We start from the raw sequence: 24,667 nt of genomic DNA, 5'->3' as shown, positions 1-24,667 counted from the left end.
CAACCAGACAAGCCCTGCCTAGCAAGCCCAGGGCCAGGCAAGCCCCAGGTACTTTTACGCACGGCGCGAGTTAAGGCGTTGGTGGTCGTTAATGTGTTTTGGAGAATCTAGTTAAAACTCGTCCCTATTCCGTTTTTCATTGGAAGGCCGTCGTCTGATCTCATGTATTACATACCCACAGCTTTGATGGGGTGCATGCGAAAAAGGGATTCGAACTTCTCATTCTGCATTCTGTCTACTCTAGAGTCTAATTGGGTCTCCACTCCCTCCTACTACCGGCTCCTCTTGACCTTACTCCTCGACATCCACCTAATAATATATCATGAGGCAAGTACCTACCGGCTAACCAGTCAGTTCCTTACTGTTCTAAGAAAAAAATCTTGTTATCTTGCTATCTGCTTGCTGCTTGCTGCGTGCTTGCTGCCCATTTGCACTGCACCGCATAGTGCCTACTACCTCTGTAGAAAATCCCCGGCCACCTTTAAAATCCTCCGGTGTCAGCAACTCTATTCTCACTTACACCAGCATACACCATTATTCGGGCATACCTAGACCCTTTTCTTGTTACTGGCCACCCTTGCCATACCTACCTTAAAGATCTACGTACGACCTCATTACAATATTACTTACCCATTGGTTTATCTCTTTAATTGCCCAGACCAAGACCAATCTTACTTTATCTCGACTTAGCCTCGAGCTACTCTAAAGCTGTCTACTCGCGGCTCGGAGAGAGTTAGCTAACCAAAAATCTCAGTTACGCCCGGGCGAAGTTGATATCCAACCTGGTATCTTTCAAGACCGCTGAAGAATTTGAGGTATTACTCCCCGGTCCTGGTGTGGCTTGCTAGTCGATTGGGCTGGGCAAGGTCACTATTTGTCGGTTTAGAAGTTAGTTACAAAAAATACTGGGATCCTCCCGGTAGGCGTAGTGACGATAACTGGCAAGTCAAATAACCTCCCCTAACCTACTCGGGATTTTTGTGGAAAAATCCATCCCAAGTTCCTACATAGTCGGCATCTACTAGGTAAGGACGAACTCAAAAATCTGGGACCTCGGAGGCATCGTCATCCCAGTAAGGGCCTAGGTTGGGGGTACCCGACATATGCTCGGGCGGTGTTTGCATCAAGAAGACTTTTCAGCATTCAAACTTTCGGCATCTCATACATAGCCAGTCTTCCCTGGCAAGATCTAACTTTTCGTCCTGTCGTATTCCATCCATTAAACGCAACGCTTCGAGACGCATTCCCGGAAAACGCGTCGTTTCATGCCTAGATCATATATATCGCTACTCACTAGCCTCTCACGTTAGGGTTTTCGTCCGAAAAAAAAGTCAGGAGAAAGCCTCGTAGCTTAGGGCAGCCTTTCTTCCTACTGTGGTCAGACCCGTTCCCTGCCTAGGAGCCTGAAGTGAGAATTTTATCCGACCCCGCGTATTCTATTACTACCGCAACAAACTACTCTCGGTCGATTTCTACTAATAGCGTATATTTCGGATCCTATCGCACGCGCTACTTGCACGCGGTGAGGTTCTCGGAAGATTCTAACGGGCCGGCTGTACCACGGCCTAAGCGAACCAAAGTGGCCCTTCTTTTCTGACTTATAGCTCCGTTGCCGGAGGCGCATCGGTTAGACTCGCCTCTTAGAGCGTCTTGCGACCCGTCTCCCGTGGTATGGACGATCACGGGCGGCGGAGGAGGCCGAACGAACCGCCCGTCAATGCCCCTTCTAATACTAGGTACCCAATTCATGATCCCAATGCACAGGGACGGTCGTACGGCGCAAGCGGGTCTGACAGGTATCGGCCCGCGCCTCTCAATACATCGCCTGCAGCATCTAGAGGTATAGCAGGCACGGCTAGCTACAGTGGATATTATCAAGAGCCGGCAGCAGCATTCTCCACCGCCATGCAGCAGAATACAATGCCATACCAGTCTGAATACGGACAAGACGCTCGACAAACACAGAGCTTTAGTACGTACAATCCGTCCATGATGTACAACGTGCCGCAAGCGAGCGCGCAAAGTGCCGTCTACGATACGAGTCAACAGTTCCCGTCACGGCAGCCTGCAGCACTGCAGATGATACAAACGGACGTGTCCAACCCCTATTTCCCGAGCGAACCGACCAACGCGGCCGCAGCAACTAGTTTACAGTCACATGCCGGTTCTTCAAGTACATCAGCAGCAGTATATCAGCAGAGTCCAGTTGCCCAACGTGCAATGCTCCAGAACTATCCAAGTGGGATAGCGCCAATGAGCGGCATGGCACAAACGAGCACGCCCGAGCAGGCTGTAGAGGAGCCCGACTACTCGCAGACGGCAGAGATGAGCGAGGCCTATGCGCGATACCAAACTGCTTTGGGGGAGGTTTTCACCAACATTCGTAACGGGGTGCTACAAGCTGCAAGCGAGTCACTCTTGAACATTTCCGAATGGCTGCTCTCCAAGGTTGTGGAACTAGGTGAGTCAATTTATCGAATAGCGCGATGACGTTCGTGAATTTAACTGTTGAAGGCCTCGCAGCGGACGATGAAAATCTTTACAGAGACCGTATCAAAATGTGGCAGGATTTTAACCATGCGTGGCTCTCATTATTCCAAAGGCAAAAGGATATGATGGAGTCTGGCGCGCCGCCTCAACGAGGCCAGACGCTGATTAGCGAAGATGGATTGAGAAAGATGGGGAAAGAGATCGTGAGGCTTTGCGACGGGATCGATCGGCACGGTCTAGTAGACTACGAATATGGGGTCTGGGAAGAGTCTATCGTTGCTAGTACGTTCCTACCCGGTGGTGATATCGTGCGCAGTGCGTATTCTCAGTTTACTAACTAGCTGGACTAGTCATCGAGGACTGCCTCGATCTTTATGAAGACGAAGAAGAGGCCGAACCTTCTAGTTCCTCCGCCGCGAATCCCGGCGGAGCGGGCCGTCGTAGTCATCGCACTTCTCGATAGTGATTACGTGCTTCAACAGGGATAGGATTCGTGGCGGGGCAGTGCCGGGGAATGTGGATCGGTTATGATTTGAAATATATACGGGGCGTTCCATTCGGTCACGGCGATTATTTGCATAGCAGGTTGTGATACCCATCGATTCCACTGACGGCACGGAAACGTCATCGGTCCGTATCTCGCGCCGGTACGGATGACGATGATTGACCCGGAAGTTAGACGAATTACGACGTAGCATTTAGTTGCATGCTGGCCTAACTTTATGAGGCGACATGCATACCTGGATTGGTTACGAAATATAGACCCGTTCTGCTAGAGTGGTAATCTATCGAGCTGGGGATATGTGGAAGTATTCAGGACTTCTAAAATGAGGGGATATATGTTACGGCTGTAATGAGAGATATGCGATGGGACGACAAATGGCAGAAACGGAGAAAAAATATGGGGATATGGGCTCATTAGAGCGGAGGTGTACGACTATATGAAGTTGTTTTCGGATACCCTTGGAAACCGGCGCCAGTGTAGGAATGGTCAAAAGCAGGTATAGAATAGAAAGGCATCTACTGCTCTCGCGAGCTTGTTCGCTTAGTTTCATTAATATGGATTATTCGCTTTACACATGTCGGTTGATGCCATAGAGGTATCATACCAGTTTAGCAACATCATCCATGTTTAAATATATGTATATAATTGCCTAGTTATATATTATTAAATGCGTGATCTCAATAAAACAATAGGCGACTCTACGATTTCCGTTTGAACATGGAGTTATACAACTTAGTTAGTTACATAAAATAAACTTCAGTTAGGTACTGAAATATTAGGAGGTAGAATGTTGTATTGGTAAAGATTCTACTACTCCACTTTAAGTGGTGGAAATCTTATATATGCCCCTCATTATCATTGCTCCTTCCTACAGTACCTTAGGTAAGGTAGTTACAGAAAAATAGGCCAAGGTTTGATGATTTAAGATTTGGTGCGCTGATTCATTCAAGAGCTCTTCTTTTCTTTTCAATCACTTGTCACTTTCTACTATATACTCTCCTGTTGTCATCTATTCCCAACCAAAGGAACATATTGGTAGAACCATTGAGGAATTGGTACCTGTCTTACTGACCCATTTCCTGTGGATATCCAATGTGTATTATATTGATTAAATTTCGGCTCGCCGTCCCTTGCGTATATCGATATAGATTCTTTAATCTCTTTACGCTGCAACATCTCGAACCACTTCGGGTTTAATATATCCCTCATAAACTGCACGCATCTCTTATGTATAAGAAAGACAGATATCAATTAGGAATAAATTAGTACCAAAGAGTGGCAAGGAAAAGCCTGGAAGCTTAAAGAACTCTGAAGGATTACCATTTACGGCGAGGTGCGAATATTGATTGGTCGGTCGCAGCAGCCGCGATGATGCAAGTCGATCTCGGAAGTATTCCGATTCAGCTGGACGTGTTTCTGACAGGTAGCCTGTAGCCTACGAAGATCAATTCGCTGCCGTCTTCCTTGGGCGATGGGCCAGTGGGCGTCTTTGTAAGACAGTCACGACAGCCATTGATATGATCGGACCCGACACCATGGAATCCTTGGTCGTGGCTCTGCAATCTGCCTCATCTGATAGGCGCACCGTGCTACCCTTCCAATTTCAACCGTTCCATGGACGGGTTAACTAAGGCTCAACTGCAACTGCAAACATGCAAGACGCACCGCGCTGCGATTCGGCGAAGCTTCAATTTTATGATGTGTCACTTTTTGTTAGACTCGCACCCTGTCTGATTTAGACAAGGATTTACGATACGTGCAGATCGAGCGACAAGGGTTCCAATACAACATCGGACGGGTGGATTCTTATCAAATTACCCTTGATTTTAATATTACCACGGTATACTCTTTTTTTTCGCTCTTTTCCTTCTGTGTCTGTGTCCAATCGCGTAACACAGAGAGAGGCATGGATGGGCCCTTGCAGTGTTTGCAGCTGAAGCGCTGAAACAATCTCAGCAAACAAGCAGCTTGTTTATTAGGTAGGTACCTACTCATTTCTAAAGACATTGAAGGGGTTCGGGTCTAGGGGCTTGAATATATTTGTACGACATCCAAGGACCCCTGGTCATGTCTCATCAACCGACTTCGACATTGTCATCCACCGTATCCTACCAGACAGTCGGGCCCGACGACGCCGAGGCCGCCTTCTAAGTCCTAAGACGCTAGAGAAGCCAAAGGGGATCCATGTAGTCCATGTAGGGCTGGGCTGTTGCGAACCCAGTACTACCCTATCCCAGACTATGGGAAAGAAGAGGCTGAGGGAGTCCTGACGTCGCATCAGCGAATCTTCCGCAGGAGCTGAACTTGAACGGCTGGACCTGCGGTTGTGCTTCCCTGCAGGTTTTAAGATCTACAGTAAAACACGGTTTCGTCACCGGCATCGATCCCGACAGGTCATCACTCACATTTGAGAACCGACAAAAATTTCCCATCCTAGAGAAAAGAAATGCCACCAATGCAGCTACCCGCATAGCTCATCCCCGAATACATGCAAACGCCATAACGGTCAGTAGTCGAGACCCCCTCCCCATTTCCGCCTACATGAACGCAGGGAAGTTCTTTGACCAACCAGTTCTGCTACCACGGCGTTGGTCTTACGCGGAACATTCGGCCACCCTTCCAATTCTTTTCCTAAGCCCGTCATCTCCACTCCACTCGGTGTAGGCCTAACCCAAGACATAGCCAACCCGACGAGGTGTTCATTGGCTTGGGATATGAAACCATCTCTAAAAGAACCCCCACCCATGTCCTCCTTTAAGTAAAGCTTACGAAGTACAATCTAGGTCGTTGTGCAATATGCATGCAGGTTTCATCTTGCATGCATCCATTAAATGGGAGATAGGGGAGATGCAGGTTCGTCACATGTGTCATCTTACGGGACGCTCCCGCTCTAGGACCTGCAGAAGATCAGCTGTTTCATTGCCGGCTGCGGAGCCGGTCTGACGTTCCCTCGGCCGGGGCGTTGCTGGTTAGGGCAGAAAAGTTTGATCGCCATCGCTCCTTGCGGATTGTGGCGTCGGTCGGTTTGGTTTACCTAGGTAGCTTCTTTCGACGCCCTTCACGAGTCTTTCCCCTTTGCGTCGAGGCGCGGAGAAAGATTCCTAGGCGTCTTATCTTATCGTGACGGCGACCGAACTGCAGGTAGCCATTGGGGGGATGGGTCATCCCGAAGTGGTCCCCGAAAGGAGTCATACGTTCCTGTTTAGGAAGGGGGACGGGAGGAGGATAGGTAAGAAAGGGGAATCAGGCCCTGTCTGAAAATATGTGTGTTACTTGTTTTATGCGGCTGGCCGTGGTCCTTTAGCTACCTGGTGTATGCAGCGGTGAAGTCGAAGTTCTTTCTAAAATGCCAAAGTGTGTACCTATATTTCCTTATCTAGATCCTTCGAAAAAGAGCACATTGATCATCTGTCTTGAGAACATCGTCGCTTTAAGCCATACCTTTCCCTTTCCAAATTAGTTATGAACAGTATATCACATCCAAGATCATCCTCATATGTTGTGACTAAATTACTTACGTATAGAAAATACAAATTTATGTTTGACGTCTTCGAGCCCTAGTGGGCTTTAAGTCCCTTGCATAGTATATATCCGAATTGACATGATCGTAACGAGGAAACTGGTCTTTTCACAGGTGTCTAGGTACCTAAGATAAGTAAAGGTTTTTTACAAGTTATTACATTCATTTTATGAAGCTTCTATTACTTATACTAACAGCGGTAAATCCTTGCGGTTTATATTGTGCAGCTGCTATGCTACGAATCGGTAGTCCTGTCGAGAGCTTAGTAGTATTCAATTTCTCCTGGAGACATATACTCAGGGAACTTTTATCCACCTACTTGACTACACTTACTCGACATGTATCAACCCTAACCCACGATAGTTATAAGTTCACATGATGCGTTTACGTAGTGTATGGTTTATGAGCGAGAGAGTTTAAGTCTGTTTGTAGTAGTTAAACGCTACGAAACTCTTTTGTTTGGCCGAATCCGGTAAGTTCAGTAAGGGGCAATATACAGGTGGGATATTATCTCAAGTCTACAGAGCTTAGTGTTCATGCTCATAGGTATACCATTAAGGATACACGTAGGTATGTCTAGTTATAATAGCCATAGGGGTTGTCGCCTGCAACTCGCAGGTACCTTGGTAAGCCAGAATACCGCAGCCTACCAGGCAGCAATGCCTGGCTTGGGAGCGGCTGCGTGTAATAGGGGCAGTTATAATATACTTTTCATATACTTCTCCTCACCCCCAATCCAAAGCTCGTTTGGTCAAATTGGTCTCGGCCTGATAGTTGCGGAATTGAAGGGATAGAAAACCCTACTAGTGCCCGGTCTTTTCGTAGAACTCAGCGGGAACTCGGTCTTCAGGTCAGATTTCGTCAGGGCCAGATCTTTGAGAACTAGGTTTTGCCAGATTTTATTTTTCTTGCTGCTTTGTATTTTAATGTATTTTAGTTTCTAATGTCTCTTATGAAATAGGGAGGAAACGTAATGTTTAAGAAACGCTGTAAGCGACTATGTTTTTACCTCGTATATAATATAATTTTAAATATTCATCTTGTTTATTTCTACTCGTGTGAAAGGTTATTGAAAGCTATCGCACAGGGGTAAAGTAACGGCTATGGCAATAGCCTCCGGAAAGGGTAGCAACCGAATTACTGTCAGAACTGCTCTTTTCCTCATCTCACAATACGTACAAAATAAAATTGTAGCTGCACCCTGATTCCTTCAATGGTAGGTACCTAAATTGCTACTAATATTGAGAGAAAGTAAATAGATGGTTGCTGACGTGTTAAGTATAGACACAAACGATAAGACTATAACAATAGCCTTTTTACGAGATTTTAATCCCACAGTTTACAGTAGATTCATCAATCATAAATAACAAATATAATAAGTTATTTCTTAGGTATTATATGTGTTAAATATATCTAGGTACCTATATAATCGGGCAGTTTAATAGTTCAGTATATATAGGGGATTGGTTTAGGCTGGTATTGACGCATACAATTCTTGATTTAAGGACGCTGGGTGAAACACCTTAAGAATACCGTCTTTTACCTTCTGTACTTCTCGTGTCGTAAGGGTAATATAAGAACGGGTAGTTAATATCAGTTTATAACATTGTCCCATTCTTACTTCGCTAGGTTTACTCCCCGCTTGATATAGGATAGTACCTATGAATTAATTTTCATATAGCTAGCTCCCTTAACATAGACGATTCTGACTGAAGTTTAAAAATAAATCATAACTCCGACTTAGGTGGTTTTATAATGTTACTACCTAGAGAAGGGACGTAAAATAAAATGAAAGCCTGAAGTTTTTCGAGAAACCATACCCCCAAAATTAGGAAATAGTAGAGAGAAAATGGAAATGCTCCTTTCTCCTTTCAATGGTGCTACTACTATACCCCGTTGTCTTCTCTGGTACATGATAAATACAATGTACATTGGGTCTCGGGTCACACATTTAACTCACTAGAGATCGTCTAATGATCCTACATAACCTCATGTTAAAATGAGAAATAATACCTACGAATAAACATATTGATACTAGCAAGTACCTATCCCAACTTAGACCATTTATAATATTTAGCCCAAGATGTTACCGCACCTCGGCTACACGCGTTAGCGAATGATCATTGCCTACCTGAATACATATTCGTCTAGCATGTAGAACAGTGTGGAATAAAAAAAATAAAAAAAGACCCCCCTAAAAAAACTGAGACATTATATTCTACTTGGTAAGTTACGCCTAGCTTAAGCATAGCTCTTCTCTTAACCTGGACCCGTTGCTAGCATAGGTAAGTAGGTATAACAAAATCTCACCCTAGGTACTTAGCTTGACGAGATGTAAAAAGTGACTAGAGCTAGCCTATTAGCCATGATAAAATCTGTATCACGAGGTGGAGGAAGAAGCATGGAGACAGCCGCAAGGAACTCTACGCTAACTATGGGAGCCTGTGGCTATACATACTAAAAGTATCCTTTGTTCTAGATGTCTCATTTGGGATCCTAACAAAATGTTACTTGGTTACTATTTCTAGTAGTTACGGGCTCTCATAGTTGGGCAGGTTTAGAATTCCTTACGGAATAACGAAGTTGTCTCTATGCCTCCTAGTTCCACCTCGAAATAGTTCAGATATAGGCAAGGAGTAGTTGCCTATTTCCCAAGGAGAGATCGTATTTCCTTGCCTAGTAGGACAGAGTACATCGGAGAAGAAGAGGGACCTTCCTTCCTGGTTTCTTTATTCTAAGGCCTTGAAGTAGTATCTAAATTCTCCATCGAGACTCGAAACGGGCCATGCGACTTAAGTCTTCGATTCACAAGAAGTTAACCACCCCTGAATATATACATATATTTGGTAGGCTAAGTACCTCGGATGCTTCGTTCCAACCGAGAATGAGCCCTATACACAAGACGTAAAACTACAATACATATCAAGAGACCTTATATAGTGAGTCACATCAGGAACTATCTAAATAGCCAAAGGTTTCTGCAATGGGAAGTTAGACATCTCATTATATAGGTAGTTATGTTCGAATCTCCGCTGCTTTTTCCTCCAGTCAGTCCCAGAATACGCCCCAAGCCCCTGGGTCAACTAAAATTTACTATGCAGAGAAGAAACACAGCAACCCTAGCTGAAATATCATTAGAGCCTAGTTTATAACCCTTCTCTTAAGCATTATGCCTCTTAATACCGGGCCGTCCTTTTTTCCAAGGTTCTGAAACCGACCGATATAACGTATATGCAACAATCTGCTACGAAAGGATGGCCTAGAAATAGGACCTCCTTTAGTTAGAGATGATCTAAATCCCGAAGTACGAGATGAACTTGGATAATTAGACCGTCTTTTTAGGCATAAGATAATATGAGAACCTAGCGAGTCGAAACACCAGGCTCTACCACATGCCCTTAAAGAGACGCGCATCTTTCACGGGAGACGGGATCGCAAAGCAGCTTGAGGCATAAGCGAGCGAACCTGATCATCCGCACTGACATCTCACGAGTTCTTCAGATTGTCTATAGCTATCGAAATATACATACATTCATATTTATGCATGGATATAACTTCTGAGGCTATCTCTGGGAACCCGTCGTGGCGAATACATACTGAATCCATCTTAGTACCTCGTCTAAGTTCCCGCTCACTCAAAGTAACACTCCCCCGTTTTCAACTTGCGAGTGAGATTAATAATCAGTAAGTCTTCACACAGATGACAAAGTTCACCTGTTAACAAGCACAAGTTCGTCCCAGGCTTCATAATTCATTACTACGGCCACATCGTCGGTGGTACAGCTAGGTATCTAGAACTGATCTGTTTTACATCCGTATTAGCACCCAACCTACATCAACAACAAACGCCCCTAGCCGGGGAAAGCGAAACTTACCTAAAGTCATGCTCATGCTAACGTCAGTATTCTCGACCATCTTAGTGAACTCCTCGAAGCTGATTTTGCCGTCCTTATCGAGGTCGGCCTCCATAATCGTCTTGTCGACGATCTGCTGGAGCTGCTGGTCCTTCAAGTTACTCCCAACCATCATCTTGAGCACGATGAACAGCTCGCCGTTGCTGATGTATCCGTCCCGGTCGATGTCGTACACCTTAAATGCGAACCGCAGCTTCTGCTCCTTGTTGCCCTTGCTGCTGAACGCGCTCAGCCCTGACACGAACTCCTGGAAGTCCACGTCCCCGCCTCCGTCCTCGTCGAAGATCGCTATCATTCTGTTCGCGGGGAAAACATTATTAGATTAGCCTTGAGTTTCTATGGGTGTGTTCGGTAGTAGTGTAGGAGGCTAGGAAATTTGACTAGGCGGAAGGCTGTACCTCGTAGCGAGCGGGTTTGACGATATTTGCGGTAAGCTAAGAAACTCTTCTCGTTCGATCGTGCCCGAGTTATCCTATGGAAGCCAATAATATTAGCTTGGGCGCGTATCGAAAGAGAGAGCTGGCGGGGGCGCTGTGTACTTTATCAAGCTTCATGAACCTCTTCCTCAGCCTATCAACCTCCTCCCGGTCGACTACACGGCACAATTAGGACTATTCTCGACGATACCCATGGGGGAGCTGAATACATACAGTTCGACCCCTGCACAATGTTATCTAGCACGACGCTCGTTGTATTACCCATGTTGCTGGGAAGCCCCTTAACGGAGGCGGATTCGAAATAACGGGACGAAGAGGCTAGATAAAGAGCTGCTATGTATTATCGGAGATAAGACTCAGTTGCTTAAATGGGGATATCAATGGGATGTGTTCGCAATTACGTCAAAGGAACGGGGCTATTCGTCGTAGTATTTGAAAGATGCTATTATGTTCACGTTCCGCCTGCGATGTTCCTCTTGTGATGTTCCTCTTGTGATGAGGCTGATGGAGAGTTGGGTGAGAATGCGGGCTGGTGGGGTCTGTCTTGACGAGGCGACCTTCAGATCTTAATTGCCTTTTACGTGTAGATGATTGGAGGAGCACAGCCGCATCTGATAGCCCAAGCCACAGGATACCTTGTACATGACTACGTACCTAATGATTTTATGTAATAGAGTAGGTTACGGTTATATCTAAACAATGAAATGTTGAAAATAGAAATGGTTATGAACGGCTTAGTAGAGAGAAGAGGTACGTTTACGGATCGTACTTAGGTATTGGACTTGTATCTAGGAATATACATCATGAAAGACTCGAGTCTTTCAAAAGAGGTACATAGGTATCTCCTTGCATAAAATTGACGGTTGGAAGTCCCAAGACTTCTTATCTAGGTACCTATCTTATCAAATATGGTACTGTGGCTGACAACCTGTGGCTTAAATATGCCATTTTCAATTTGACTCATAGGAGAAAATGCTCCTGCAACCAAGAAATCCAGAGCTCGAAGATGCAACATACGATCTAACGGCATCTACAGTTACATGCAACGAAAGTATACCGCTGCATGCGAAGATAGAAAAAAAAATTTCAACAAGATGCACGATGCGTTGGTCAAACAGGTTGCTTCAGGTAGGCTAGCGCGGTCGTTAGTGAATACATCCATTACATGTATGTCTCGAATGCATAATTCTGCGTTAGGTCCCTCATTTTTGCAGGTAGGTACTGATCTGTACCTTAGGTACCTAAGTGATGACATGACCTCAATAGGTAGCGTTATCAATATGGTTTATGCCTCGTGTTCTTTACTCGTAAAGAAAGAAAAAAGAAAAAGGGGTAATCCACGAAGTACATATTGTAGTAAGTGCTACAGTAGTTTAGGTAATTAGGAATAGGTTTGTACTTGAACTGGAAAGTTAGGTACATATTAGGTTCAAGAATGGAAGGCAAAAAGGCACCTGTCGGGCAAGTACCACTATGTCTTTTACTGTACCTAGGTATGCTACTACATCCCAGGCTTCCCCTTTTCCCTTCCCCTCCCCCAAAAGTTGTTGCCCAAAATTGCATGCCGCCAAGCTGCAGCCAATCAGCATTCAGGATTCTAGATAGTTACGGGCTAGGAGGAAGGCGTAAGTCCTTTTCGGTGGGGCATTCTTTCACACTCAGGACACTCTGACCCTCTGCACAACCTGCACAATCACTATTCTCACTTTGTTGTTGCTGCTCGGGCTGCCTGCGGCGTCCAAGCAAAAAATTTGCGCCCCAAACAATTCAACGTCACCTCATCCAAGACGACACTTTAACCATCAAAACAACCGCCAAAACAGCAGTTCTAACTCTTAAAAAATTAATTTTTCATCGGTGCATGATCTAATCTTTTTGGTTCCCGAATTTTTTCGGGGGTTTTCCGACCTCTTTGTCGATTTTTCCCCTACAATCCTTCTACACCGCTGACCGCCATGTCGACCCGGAAAGTGCGATACAAGAAACTTAACATCAAAACCCCTCTACCCGTACTTCGGGAAGACCAAATCGACCCCAACGAATATGAATCTCTCACAACCGAATCACAAATCGCAACTGGTGTCGAACAAGCGGAGGAAAATGTGAGTTATCAATACATTTCTTACCTTTCATATGCATATCACGTGACATGTCACGTGCTACAAACACTCTTGTCTTACCCATTTTGATATCAAGGTATCAAGGTATATCAAGGTAGCGTCAACCACTTACCATAGGCTAACATGCCTACCAATAGGAATACCATCTGCAGGCTGCCCTCAGAGGGGTTGGTGCAAGCACGGATAATGAGATCCCAGTGCCGCCGCCGCAGAAGAGCGAGGCGGACTATAATGAGCTGTATCCCACACCATATGTAGAGCCCAGAAATTACATAAAGTTTTCCGAAACTGTTGAAGAGACGCTCGGCTGTCTCTATGATATGACTACAGAGGATGAGGAATACCTCAAGTCCTACAATGCTAAGTGGACAGGAAATACTCAGCTCTCGGAGGATGATTTCGAGCGGATAATGGAAGTATTCGAAGAAACCGCCGCAGAGCAAGCTCCCTTTGCTGCAGTTGACAATACAGTAGTGCCCTTTGACGTTATGGCCCAGGCTATGAACCACATAGTCCCCGTCAAGCTCGTTCAAGCACATGCTAAGAATGTCTACGAGTACTGGAAGACTCGACGGCAGGTGAGCGGTAGCAGGAGCTTGAACCCCTCGCTCAAGTTCGAAACTCATCAAGAGCATGATGATATGGACCCTTACGTCTGCTTCCGAAGGCGTGAAGTTCGACAGACGAGAAAGACGAGGGCACGCGACGCGCAGGTGAGCGACAAGTTAAAGAAGTTGCGTAAGGAACTGGAAGATGCACGACAGATTGTTGTCTTCTCATACCAGCGAGAGATATTCAAGCGGGAGCTTTTGCGCAGCGATAGATCAATCTTCGAACAGCGAAACGGCCTCAAGGAGACTAAGAATCGCCTCGGCATTAAAGGTGACGACGAAGACTTCTATAACGCTAGACCGCAGAAACGGCCTAGGACGGAGGCGCAACAACCATCGCGCGCCGGTCCTCACGGCCAGCTCCGTCTGATTGTCCGCCCTGACGGAGGACGAACTGTGGAACCCGCCGATCTTGCTGTCTTGGCTGATAAGCTCGCTGAAAAGGAGAATGAATTGCGTAACGATGTCGAGATAAAGATCCAGAACCATAGGAGATGGAACAACAACTATGTGGACCTGACTGCTGATCCGTTACCTCCCGTCCAGGAGGAGAAGGAGCTAGGCTTTAGGCCCGCGAAGACCACCTATTTGATGACTCCGCCGGCATCTGCATCAGATTCCATGGAGCCGGACGAGGAAAACCAATTAGATTCACTTCAGTCTTTCCAGCAAATCAGTTCCAATAATATCAACCTAGGTGGCGCAGAGCCTGAAGAGATGTGTTCGTACCGTCGTCGTATAGGGCGATTAAATCGCTTGTTTATCGACCGTCGACCACCCAAACTTAATGGGCACAAGAGTCCTCCGCGTGAGATGGACTTTACTCAGAGTGACCGTTGGAAATATGACCAGGATGATGATGATGACGACGACCAACCAGTGTATGAAGTGGACCCCAACAGCTCTCGTCAGATGAAATTCCGGTCGACAATACCGCCCTCGCCCTTCTTGTTTAAGAGACAAGGAGTCGATGCTGCTGCTCTCCAGGCAGGTAGCGTAAGTCGTCAGGCCCTCCCACTACCCCAAGCACCAACGGCCCAGCCTCAATCACAACGACCACCTCAGACATGAGATGGATCTCCAGTCAAGCCCTAAGCAGCCCTTACTAGGCTTTTAAGGTTGATCTGGGAGGATTGGTAGAAACTGAAACGTAGCGCTCGAGTAATGCTTTTTCTGGGCGGTAAAAGCCCAGATAACAAACAACCATCATTGAGTCGGCCTTGTCTCAAGTGGTTGCTCGATACACAGCAGTATACCATGTCCCAGAAAAGGCGAATGCATTTACCTGTTCCATCCTGCAAACGAGAGCAGGCACGAATCATATCGACCCTAAGCGCACTCCATCCGGCGATATTCCGAGCATAAATAGAGCGCTCTGCGTGTTTTATCGTTGAGATTAAAGATCGACCGATATGCCCACCCCTCTCCGCCAGTTTTCATAAGTTCGCATTAGCAACCTGTACATACTCCCGCGAGCATATGAGCTGAACGAAGATGGCAAATTGAGAGGTGTAGCCGATTAGTGTTTTGGTGTAATATATAGTACGCAGAGCGACATGCATAGCCAGCGGAGTTAGGGGCGAGCTCAAACATGATGTTTAGGGCGCTGAATGATGAAAGGGGCAAAGAGCACCAATGTATGAATACAAATACCTCGTGTTCTATTCGTGATTGTGTTTGATTTGACTGGTCTGCGTGATGCTTGTCCTCGTATTCGATGATTGTTTCCATAGAAGCTGCAGGACTATAAGTGTTGTCGTTGTGTTGTTTTGCACGACTTGACAAGTGATCATGCTTCCTAGAAGGTCGACTGGAGGATTTGTCCCTAGGGAAAGTATTGACGAGTTTGCGCTGCTCTTAGCATACTGTCCGAGTCACGTCTGAGGCCGAAACAGCGGCCAAGGATTCTCATCGTAAAATGTATTGGGCTAGGACACAAATCGCCGTGCAATGATACGGTCTTGGGTGTTTCCGCTTCTCGGTTCTCCTAACTTAGAACGATCGTAGAGTAACGGAGCTTGCTAAGATAGCCACAACTTAGTTATATGCACAATATAAAAGCAAGACGGTGAAAATTTGAAGGTATAAAATCAAATAGAAAGTTCATCTCAAGTATTGGAGTTTGATGTCGTTGGTCAAAGACCTTATAGCTGATCTGGTATCTGACGTCGGAGATACCGTGCGGAGAAAGTGATATACATGGGTGCTGCGATTCTAACCGAAAGCTAGGGGACTTACGAATAAGATATAGCCACTAGATTTCCAGAGGCGGATTAAAAGCACAAAAATATTGCGCTTTACACAGTTAACGAAGTAACTAGCGTAAGATAGGCGTTGCGTTCATGTCAGCGACCCCGGCGCACTGCCATGGCCTCGGGGGGATCCTTCTTGGGTAAGCAAGGTATACTCGGCTGTAACCCGCTGCAGGACCATAACGAGGATATAGGGCCAGGAGGTTTAAAAGTATAGTAGTAATATAGAGGTTATCCGTCTCTTCCCAGCATCGACGATTCTGTAGTCGGTGGTGTGTGTGACAGAAGTCGATCGGGTGGAGAGTCTGGGATTTCGCACAGTCGCAGGGTTGCTGACCTGCAGGAGAAGCTCGCAACGGGTAAACAGCTAATAGATACGGCCATTGCCTTGAATTGCAAGAAATTTCAGGTTTCGAGAGGGTTTAGAATATCAAGAATATATTATCTGCGAGAGAAAAAGGTCAGCGATGGTTAGAGAGCGGACTGGGTGGGTGGTCGTCTCGGATTACCGACGAGAAATGGCGAATCGCTGCACATGCAGCTCCTGTTTAAAAAGTACATGGACAGGGGGGGCGATACGGGATGCAAGACTCGAGGAATACAAGAGGTTGCAAAGAATCGGAAGTATGGGAAAATAGCATGGGAGTATATGTCAAGTTTGTGGGAGGGTAACAGGTTTGGAAAAGGTAAGAGTAAAAAAAGCGATTTGGTAATATTTCTCCTTGGTGCTAAAGAGGACTGAAGGCTATTATTACCCGTCAAGAACATTAGGTGAGTAAGTGCGGTTTGCCCCACTCTAGCGCAACTCGATAGACAGCCAACTTGGTACCTAAACTTTAAGGCGCCGGAGACCCACCGGCGAAGCTGCACACTAGCCAATTGGGGAAGACAGTCTATCGATAAGGATCGTCAGCTTAAAAATTTGGTCGTCATTGGAGGGGTCTCTGCACCTGCGTTCCCGCTCTTACATGGCAGATAGGCGAGGACCCCACCGCGAGATAGCCTCATAGTAGCTACATACTTTCTTATACCTATAAGATCTATCACAACCCCTATACAAGTTTCTGTGCCATAAAAACTCTAAATATGATAGTACTATAACCATATATTTTAAACAAGCTGCGGCAACCATCCTTCAAGACTTTAACTATAAAATCTATAAAAGCCGCCTAGGTCAAGTGTTTCTATTACTTACATATCAAAATAGCCCCGCAGCCAGCACAGCGCTATACCCTACTGCTATAGATCACAATAGACGAAACGAAACAAAGACAAGCCAAGCCATGGCAAAACACACCACCACCCCCCTCCTAGCCATCGGCTGCGAAGGCAGCGCCAACAAACTCGGCATCGGCATAATATCGCACGACCCAACCACCGGCAAATCCACCATCCTAGCCAACATCCGCGACACATTCGTATCCCCCCCCGGAACCGGGTTCCTCCCCAAAGACACAGCGCGGCACCACCGCGCATTCTTCGCCCGCGTCGCGCGCGCCGCCCTAGCCGCCGCCGGGATAACCCGCCCCGAGCAGCAGCTCCACTGCGTATGCTACACGAAGGGCCCCGGCATGGGCGCCCCCCTGCAATCCGTCGCCGTAGCCGCGCGCACCGTCGCCCTGCTCTGGGGCCTCCCCCTCGTCGGCGTGAACCACTGCGTCGGACACATCGAGATGGGCCGCGAGATCACGGGGGCCACGGACCCGGTCGTGCTGTACGTGTCGGGCGGCAACACGCAGGTGATCGCGTACGCGGAGCGGCGGTACCGCATCTTCGGCGAGACGCTAGACATTGCCGTAGGCAACTGTCTCGACCGGTTTGCGCGCACGCTGGCTATCAGCAACGACCCGGCTCCGGGGTATAATATCGAGCTGCTAGCTCGTCGGTCCTCGGGTCGCGTCTTGCTTGATTTGCCGTACGCGGTTAAGGGTATGGATTGTAGTTTCAGCGGTATCCTGACGGCGGCCGATTTGCTAGCCGCGCAGATGCGCGCGCAGGAGGCGCGCGTTGCGGCGGGCGAGGAGGTCAAGGAGGAGGATAGGATTACGCCTGAGGACCTGTGTTACAGCCTCCAGGAGACTATTTTTGCCATGCTCGTCGAGATCACCGAACGCGCTATGGCACACGTGGGCAGTAACCAGGTGCTCATTGTAGGTGGCGTAGGATGTAACGAACGTCTACAAGAGATGATGGGACAGATGGCTAAGGAGAGAGGCGGAAGCGTATATGCGACTGACGAGCGCTTTTGCATTGACAATGGCATTATGATCGCCCATGCAGGTCTACTTGCCTATGAGACAGGATTCCGTACTCCCCTAGAGGACAGTACTTGTACGCAACGATTCAGAACAGATGAAGTCTATGTCAAATGGAGAGATTAAGAGCAGTCTAATATTGCCTGATTGTGACTGTGATTGTGCCGAATTTCTCTAAATTTATTACCAGCATTGTCTAAATGGATTCCGTATGTTCTGCCTGCGCAGCTATAACCTTTACATCATAACGCATCCTTCTATAGTTTCATGAAATCGTATTATCCTCATACATAATAGGTAGCAACCCGTTTTTATGGTTTGAATCATTGCGCATTGCATTCTACACGAGCAACCTATTACCGAATTCATTATCTTCTTGCTAATGCGAGACACACGGCACTAATCGGTGCTGCACTCCAAATCCCGGAGTCATGTTCTAAGCACAGCATATAGGACTTCTCCCCTGTCCTGATTGCAAGCCCATAACGGGACATCTTGCCCTCATTGAGATAAGCTCCCGTACAATAGGAAATGTGACGTATCCGAAGGACATCCGGCACGATCTCATACTTTTACCACGAACATCGAAAACTATTCGTTCTTCGTAGCCTTGTAAATAATTGTAGTTACGTACTTTATAACCGTTAGCTCTAAGAGTTCGAGAGAGGTAACTAACAACAATAGGTAACTTACCTTATTCTGGTACCTGGTAGTGGCCGATACGGCAAGAACATTGTTCTTAATACTACAAGTAGCCAGGTGATTAAGCATGGTGTGGTTTGGCATGTTCAGGACGCTGTTGTCATCCTTGATCAGTGTGACATTGTTCATGATTGGCTTACTCAAGAAACCAGGTAGGCTGGGCGGTGGCGGGAGTCGTTCGAGGGCTAAGGAAGAAAGTTTATATAATGATGAATCTTCGGGCTGGTCAAAATCGTCTAGATATTGGGGGATCTTGCCCGAGAAGTTCTCAATCGGATCTATGACCTTCTGCTGGGGACCCCTAGCGGAGTCGTCGTGCGAAGGCTGCCTTGAAGGAAGAGATAAAGCAGCCTCGTTCGATTTGGGAACACCAACATCTAATGGGACGTTCCGCGAGTCGCAATCGTCTCCGCTTACTTCAATATAGTTTACCAGATTGTTTCCAAAATCGACAGTAGTAGGCAGGTCTGGCGATGTCTGCATATTGCCATCGACCAAGAATTTTATATGATGTGTGCCTGGGAAAACGGGTATTACCGTCTCTAGCACATTATCTCTATCCTTGCTATAGTCCGAGAAGTGTCAGCAGTCAACGATCAAGAGTCTTACTTGCTTAGCCGATGTTACCCAGCGCACAAGGTCGTCGCATGGTCGCCAGATATATGAAGCCGAATTGATAACCGCGAGAAGGCAAAACTCACGATGGAAGCAATCGCTGTTTCCTACTCCATTGAAACGGCGTTCCTGTGACATAGACCTTCTGGCCGCCCCGCGACCACTCAATCCGGGTTGGTATCGTAGGTCTCGTCTTGTCGACCCGAAGTTCTTCGGTGTCATCCTCGTCGGTCGCATTGCTAAGTCCTGATGTACGACGAGTTAGACTAACCGAATCATCGAGAGATGCGACATCGTCAACGCTCTTAACGTCAGCATCACTTGGCGCGATGATCGGCGACCCGGGAGTATGGATCTCTTCCTCTATTGGGAGCGGGAGGCGCGGCGGCCGAGGATGTGGATAGGACATATCCTGGATGCTGCTGGAGGCGGGGCCTGATATTAGGCTGTCCTCGTCCCGGAAATCGTGGGCGTAAGATGAGTCCTGTTCCGAATGGGAAGAGGAGAAGGGAACGGCTACAGGCTTGGAGTGTTCATCTTTAATCTCGGCAGGCTTCGGCTTCTGCTCGGGAATCTTAGGGGCAATGGTAGAGTGGTAAGAGCTAGCCGAAGGTGAGGACGAGTTAAGTATGGAGAGCGGTCTCGAATTCTTGTTAAGTATCGAAGTACCGGTTGCCTGGATGGTCGAGGCTTCGGGAGAGGCTGGTGACCTAATGTGCTGGTTATGGATGGATACCAGGTTCTTGGGTTGGTTCTTGGAAGCTCGCGGAGAATCGTGGGACGAAGACGAGGCAGTAGTGGGGGTGGCCGGCTTCGACGCTGAGGAAGGGTTGTTTCCCATTGTTCGGCGTGGGGGACTGGGGAAGGAAAGGATTTCCCCCCTTTGATGGTTAGGTAGGCTTAGGCTTGCTTGTTCCTATGGGAATTTAGAAAGGGGCTATGGACTATGGGTAATAGGTAATGGGTAATGGGTATTGGGTATTGGGTATCCGGGCAATAGGCAGTGGTCAATGGCGGGGAAGTCAGAAGCTGACGGGGCGGGATGTGGTGCGTCGTGCGTCGTGCGTCGTGGGCTGTGGGCTGTGGGCTGTGGACAAGTTGCGCGGGTGCCGCAAGAGAGCAGCGGTGTGACCGAAGAGGAATTGCTTGGGATTTGCCTGGATTTGTCGGAAGTGAGTCAAGCTGAGGACGAGTAAACGTGGATCATGGCAAGCAAAAATTGGTCATGAGACCGTTTTCGCGATTTTAAGTAGTTGGAGTGATGAGACAAGCAAAAAACCAAGCACGAGTAAGCGATTGGGCAGTTAGGGGAAGATCTAAACGAGGAAGGACGAAGCTCAGGTCCAAGTTTAGGTTGTCCAGGTTGTTTAGGTTGTCTAAGGTTTGTCCTTCCAGAATCCATGATAACCGCGAATCCAATCAATCGATATCCCCTGCTCCTTCCTTGCCGTTCCTCCCTTGCCCGCTCTAGTCTCCAGTCAGCAAATAGCGCACGGACTATAAACCGAATATCGCCGCAAGGGTCCAAGTACCTAAATACGTAATCAGACTAGTCCAGGTACTTTATTATACATACCTCTCATGATTTCATCATTTATACAAACTTTATATAATTGTATATAATAATCTGACGATCTGACGACATACATATTTAATTAAAAAGGGAACTATAAAAAGAAAAGAAATGTCCACATTAATAAAGTATATGCACATTGTTTGTATGAGACGATAAAAAAGACATTTTAATCTATACATGCATCACAAAATACAGATATGTCCTCGTCGAGGTCAGCCAGCGGTGAGCACTGACTGGTACAGTATTCAAATTACATAACAGCCTTGAGCCTCTCCAAATCTCCCCCATGACCCAGAAGTTTCAAATACATTTTCGATCGACTTGATCATCGATTGGAGCTACATAAGTTACAAACCTGTCTCGACTTTCTAAAACCTAGAGCTTACCTACCTTACACTAGGTACCGACTTACCCCAAATCGGATCGGACAACCGCATACATATAGTACGCGTTTTGTGGTACATAAAGTAGATCATCTGAATCTGCACCTGTGCGTTGCCAAGACCGGAAGCGTCACCATCGTCATACCTTATCCGACGACCGACGACAATTAATACTACTCGGTCAAGAGAGCGAGATAATTGACACAATCTACCGGAGAGTACAATTCCGCAAACTAATTCCGCAAACTGCAAACTACCTTTTTCGCCGGTCGACTTTACTTTCCAAGTTCTCCAGTTAGAAAATAACACAAGAGAGATCATCGGTTACGCCGTGTTCAGGCTATCCAGGCCACGAGGCCAATCCGCGGCAATGGATTGGCTAAAGTTCCTGAAGCCCTTGCAGACGTTTGGCACCTCATATCTGTATCCCGCGCTCAAGCTTATACTGAAGCTGTGCTATATCGTCACGATACCTTTACACTATCCAATCTACTATCTCTTTACTCTAGTCGTATTTCTCTTATCTCCCATCTGGTACATGCTTCACTCGATCTCGAGTACGGCCGTAGCTATTGTGGGTTTGGCTGCTAAGCTCAAGGTATTCTCCTATAGCCTACTCTGTAATACCCCTTCATAATTTGCCCGCGTAGACAGCAAGGCTCGGATGCTAATCGTAAGATAGTACCTCTATATTTACGTAAGAATATCCAATTGCAATAGCATACTGCCTGGGATCGCCGTTAATCATACTGATCTTAATACCCAATGCAGTTCGCCTGCGCGGCTATTATAGGTATATGTGCCGGCTGCGCGCTCTATGGGACGTCCAGCCTCGCCTTTGTTACGCTAGGTGTCGATGCATCACAGGATCGAGATTCAGATTATCTCAGGAAGGGTAAACTCCCACTCTCATATGACGACGATCAGGAATCTTATGAGCTAGACTCCGGTACTCGTTCCGGGGACAGCTCTAGCAAGCTATCCGCATCCGCATCCAGTTCAACTTCGAGACGCGTAAAGTCAAAGTGGCAAGTAAAAGACGATACGAACGAGATATTCGAAAGGCAGTGGAAGCTACTAAGGTCTTCTGAAAAGCCTAAGAGGCGACGCAAGGGGTTACTTTCTCAGACGATTCACGAGGAGAGCAGTAGTGACCTTTCGTAATGATCTCGATGAGTCCCTGAGGCGGTGCTTTCAGGCTATTCCGCACTCGGGTCATACATGATCGGCAAGTGTCAGATTCATATATCAACCTACAGTGCACACGCGTCGTTGACCATATACAATAGTCCAGGGGGGAGTTCATGGCTACTGGGCTATCTAGGTACCTAACTATGATTTTAAACCAGGCCGCGGCTAGAAAGCTCGGGACTCAAAATATGATAGTTCTAGACTTGCCAGGAGCTAAACAAAGCTCGCCCCCGTCACAAGCTAGTAGCTATATTGAACATATTAGAAGCTGGTGTTATTAATATCTTTCATGACAACTCTAAGATACCTACCTACAACAAAATAAGCAGGTCTAGTTGGCGCCTACATGTCAAATTATAACTACCTAATGTACTTATATAATGCAAACTAGTAATAAAGAAAGCACAAGCTTTACTCGTAAGCGTCAAACAATATCGTACACTCAAATTTACACCGCCATCACAATCAAACATCCAACAGCACCTAAAACCCCCAGCAAACCTGCCTGCGAAAGACGTGCCCCCGCGGCCGTAGTAGTCGGCGACGTAACAGCTTCACCACCCTTCCCCGTCACCGTCTCCGTCCCAGTGCTCTGAACAGGTTCCGTACTAACAACCGATCCCGATCCCGACCTCGACGTCGACGTCGACGTCGACGTCTGAGTCACCTGCCCGCCCTGACTACTTGTACTCAGCGGTAAACCCGACGGACTCACCCTAAACGGAGCCGTATACGTATAACTCGAACTGGACGTAATCGGCATCACAGTCTGCGTCTCGTACCAGCTCCGCCATTCCAAGCCCTGGCTAACAGCTACTACAGCATTAGACACCTTACTTCTTAACCGTACTATACCTACACCTATACAGACACTCCAACCCCAATCCCGGCCAGCCCCAACCACCAGAAGAAGAAGAAAAAATAAAGAAAAAAAAAACTCACGTCTAAAAGTCACCGTCCTCCCATCCTCCACAGCAGTGCTCACAGCCCCAAACTCCAACGACGGCACACAAGCCGTCGTCTCAACAACATCCCCGAACCCGTCCGCGCACCAATACATGCACCACCCGGCATTCTCCGGCGACCCCTGATTACGCACCTGACACCTGCGATAACAATCCGGCGCGCGCGCCGACTGCGCCGGCGACGCGGCGCTGTACACGCAGTCGAGCTGGCAGTACGGGATAGCCGTCTCGTTGACCGAGCCCGGCAGCAGACTACCCGTCGCCACCGCCAGCGGGTCCTGGCACCGCAGCAGGCACGGTATGGAATCCGCTTGGAACGGGGGCGATCCGTCCAGCGTGTCCTCGCATATGAGGGGATCTGGAATCTTCTGCGCGAGCGCGGACGCGGTGATGAGGGATAAAGTTAGGTATTCATTCATTTTTTTTTTCGTGTTACTGAGTTTTTGTTTATTTATCTTGCAAGATATATAATATTATGGCAAGTAAAAGTGCTCCAGGTGCCTGGGTCACGAGATATACAAATATACCCCTGTATCTAACTTCGTGTGTTTAGCCTATCAGAATCCTACCCCTTTACAAGTCGGGCGACGAAACTTCATGTCACCTTCTGCATCTTTCCCAATAGAATAATCACAATATTTTTAAATTTTCAGTAAATACAAACTGCTCTTATCGGATGGTCTAAGATATGCGACATCGCGCCTGAATGGAGATCCGTATCTCGTCAAATGTAATAGGACAGTGGAATCAGCGGAAGCAGATTGCACTTAGCATTCAATTGAAAGTTTTACTTTTAAATCGTATAAGCATACTCCTAATGCCTAATTCAGACAGAAACTTAGGGTCTCGGTCTGAGATAATGACTTTGGGTAAGCCCCATCCGACATTAAGAAGTTGGTTGCAGAACGATTGTAGATGATCTTTCAGGGGGTCGTATCCAAGATGGAGGTAGCAATTGCTTGCTGTTGTTGGTGTGGCTTAATATTCATAAAATGTGAAATTTCATTTCTATAGCTTCCGCAAGCACTTATATATCCCCTGTCAACTTCACGATACCGTACTTAGGATTTTCCAATTGGCCCCGAAGGTTGTCAAATGCCTTCTCCATTGCTTTGCATTTTTCGGTCTTGA

General features: G+C 47.0%; 7 protein-coding genes across 7 annotated transcripts; 4 read left to right on the top strand and 3 right to left on the bottom strand.

The window, feature by feature from the left end:
• The first annotated feature begins 1,238 nt into the window (after positions 1–1,238).
• Positions 1,239–3,143, top strand: F4817DRAFT_192937 (uncharacterized protein). Its single transcript, XM_049298479.1, has 3 exons — positions 1,239–2,461; positions 2,515–2,772; positions 2,841–3,143. The coding sequence occupies exons 1-3, from the start codon at positions 1,672–1,674 to the stop codon at positions 2,951–2,953; spliced, it is 1,161 nt and encodes a 386-aa protein (XP_049156781.1). The 5' UTR covers positions 1,239–1,671; the 3' UTR covers positions 2,954–3,143.
• Positions 3,144–9,928: 6,785 nt separating this feature from the next.
• On the bottom strand, positions 9,929–11,457 carry F4817DRAFT_344660 (calcineurin subunit B). The gene is made up of 5 exons (XM_049304186.1): positions 11,080–11,457; positions 10,969–11,021; positions 10,828–10,901; positions 10,391–10,725; positions 9,929–10,317 (listed from the first exon to the last, which is right to left on the bottom strand). The coding sequence occupies exons 1-5, from the start codon at positions 11,129–11,131 to the stop codon at positions 10,307–10,309; spliced, it is 525 nt and encodes a 174-aa protein (XP_049156780.1). The 5' UTR covers positions 11,132–11,457; the 3' UTR covers positions 9,929–10,306.
• A 1,223-nt stretch (positions 11,458–12,680) lies between these two features.
• On the top strand, positions 12,681–14,857 carry F4817DRAFT_192802 (enhancer of polycomb-like-domain-containing protein). The gene is made up of 2 exons (XM_049298478.1): positions 12,681–12,968; positions 13,124–14,857. The coding sequence occupies exons 1-2, from the start codon at positions 12,822–12,824 to the stop codon at positions 14,666–14,668; spliced, it is 1,692 nt and encodes a 563-aa protein (XP_049156779.1). The 5' UTR covers positions 12,681–12,821; the 3' UTR covers positions 14,669–14,857.
• A 1,953-nt stretch (positions 14,858–16,810) lies between these two features.
• F4817DRAFT_344652 (putative glycoprotein endopeptidase KAE1) lies at positions 16,811–18,235 on the top strand. The gene has a single exon (XM_049304185.1). The coding sequence runs from the start codon at positions 17,133–17,135 to the stop codon at positions 18,228–18,230; it is 1,098 nt and encodes a 365-aa protein (XP_049156778.1). The 5' UTR covers positions 16,811–17,132; the 3' UTR covers positions 18,231–18,235.
• F4817DRAFT_344650 (carbohydrate-binding module family 48 protein) lies at positions 18,236–20,825 on the bottom strand. Its single transcript, XM_049304184.1, has 3 exons — positions 19,508–20,825; positions 18,798–19,371; positions 18,236–18,737 (listed from the first exon to the last, which is right to left on the bottom strand). The coding sequence occupies exons 1-3, from the start codon at positions 20,260–20,262 to the stop codon at positions 18,696–18,698; spliced, it is 1,371 nt and encodes a 456-aa protein (XP_049156777.1). The 5' UTR covers positions 20,263–20,825; the 3' UTR covers positions 18,236–18,695.
• Positions 20,826–21,052: 227 nt separating this feature from the next.
• F4817DRAFT_344644 (uncharacterized protein) lies at positions 21,053–22,981 on the top strand. Its single transcript, XM_049304183.1, has 4 exons — positions 21,053–21,219; positions 21,398–21,978; positions 22,063–22,077; positions 22,152–22,981. Exons 2-4 carry the CDS (start codon positions 21,751–21,753, stop codon positions 22,542–22,544), a joined length of 636 nt encoding a protein of 211 aa, XP_049156776.1. The 5' UTR covers positions 21,053–21,219; positions 21,398–21,750; the 3' UTR covers positions 22,545–22,981.
• On the bottom strand, positions 22,982–24,008 carry F4817DRAFT_344641 (uncharacterized protein). The gene is made up of 2 exons (XM_049304182.1): positions 23,514–24,008; positions 22,982–23,384 (listed from the first exon to the last, which is right to left on the bottom strand). The coding sequence occupies exons 1-2, from the start codon at positions 23,953–23,955 to the stop codon at positions 23,020–23,022; spliced, it is 807 nt and encodes a 268-aa protein (XP_049156775.1). The 5' UTR covers positions 23,956–24,008; the 3' UTR covers positions 22,982–23,019.
• Between the last annotated feature and the right edge of the window lie 659 nt (positions 24,009–24,667).

This window comes from Daldinia loculata (assembly GCF_022478755.1).
Source record: "Daldinia loculata strain CBS 113971 unplaced genomic scaffold F4817scaffold_43, whole genome shotgun sequence".
NCBI classification, from domain to species: domain Eukaryota; kingdom Fungi; phylum Ascomycota; class Sordariomycetes; order Xylariales; family Hypoxylaceae; genus Daldinia; species Daldinia loculata.
This window is presented reverse-complemented; position numbering and strand designations above follow the sequence as displayed.

Bases quoted from the DNA above. Each gene is read 5' to 3' on its own strand.
- F4817DRAFT_344660 (XM_049304186.1), bottom strand. From the start codon at position 11,131: ATGGGTAATACAACGAGCGTCGTGCTAGATAACATTGTGCAGGGGTCG. The intron at 11,022-11,079 runs GTATGTATTCAG...TGTGCCGTGTAG, and splicing joins CATTGTGCAGGGGTCGAACT to TCGACCGGGAGGAGGTTGAT. The intron at 10,726-10,827 runs GTACAGCCTTCC...CCCCGCGAACAG, and splicing joins TCAAACCCGCTCGCTACGAG to AATGATAGCGATCTTCGACG.
- F4817DRAFT_344650 (XM_049304184.1), bottom strand. From the start codon at position 20,262: ATGGGAAACAACCCTTCCTCAGCGTCGAAGCCGGCCACCCCCACTACT. The intron at 19,372-19,507 runs GTGAGTTTTGCC...CTCGGACTATAG, and splicing joins AAACAGCGATTGCTTCCATC to CAAGGATAGAGATAATGTGC. The intron at 18,738-18,797 runs GTAAGTTACCTA...ACGGTTATAAAG, and splicing joins CTACCAGGTACCAGAATAAG to TACGTAACTACAATTATTTA.
- F4817DRAFT_344644 (XM_049304183.1), top strand. From the start codon at position 21,751: ATGGATTGGCTAAAGTTCCTGAAGCCCTTGCAGACGTTTGGCACCTCA.
- F4817DRAFT_344641 (XM_049304182.1), bottom strand. From the start codon at position 23,955: ATGAATGAATACCTAACTTTATCCCTCATCACCGCGTCCGCGCTCGCG. The intron at 23,385-23,513 runs GTGAGTTTTTTT...ATGCTGTAGTAG, and splicing joins GAGGACGGTGACTTTTAGAC to CTGTTAGCCAGGGCTTGGAA.
- F4817DRAFT_192937 (XM_049298479.1), top strand. From the start codon at position 1,672: ATGGACGATCACGGGCGGCGGAGGAGGCCGAACGAACCGCCCGTCAAT. The intron at 2,462-2,514 runs GTGAGTCAATTT...TAACTGTTGAAG, and splicing joins CTCCAAGGTTGTGGAACTAG to GCCTCGCAGCGGACGATGAA. The intron at 2,773-2,840 runs GTACGTTCCTAC...TAGCTGGACTAG, and splicing joins GGAAGAGTCTATCGTTGCTA to TCATCGAGGACTGCCTCGAT.
- F4817DRAFT_344652 (XM_049304185.1), top strand. From the start codon at position 17,133: ATGGCAAAACACACCACCACCCCCCTCCTAGCCATCGGCTGCGAAGGC.
- F4817DRAFT_192802 (XM_049298478.1), top strand. From the start codon at position 12,822: ATGTCGACCCGGAAAGTGCGATACAAGAAACTTAACATCAAAACCCCT. The intron at 12,969-13,123 runs GTGAGTTATCAA...GCCTACCAATAG, and splicing joins TCGAACAAGCGGAGGAAAAT to GAATACCATCTGCAGGCTGC.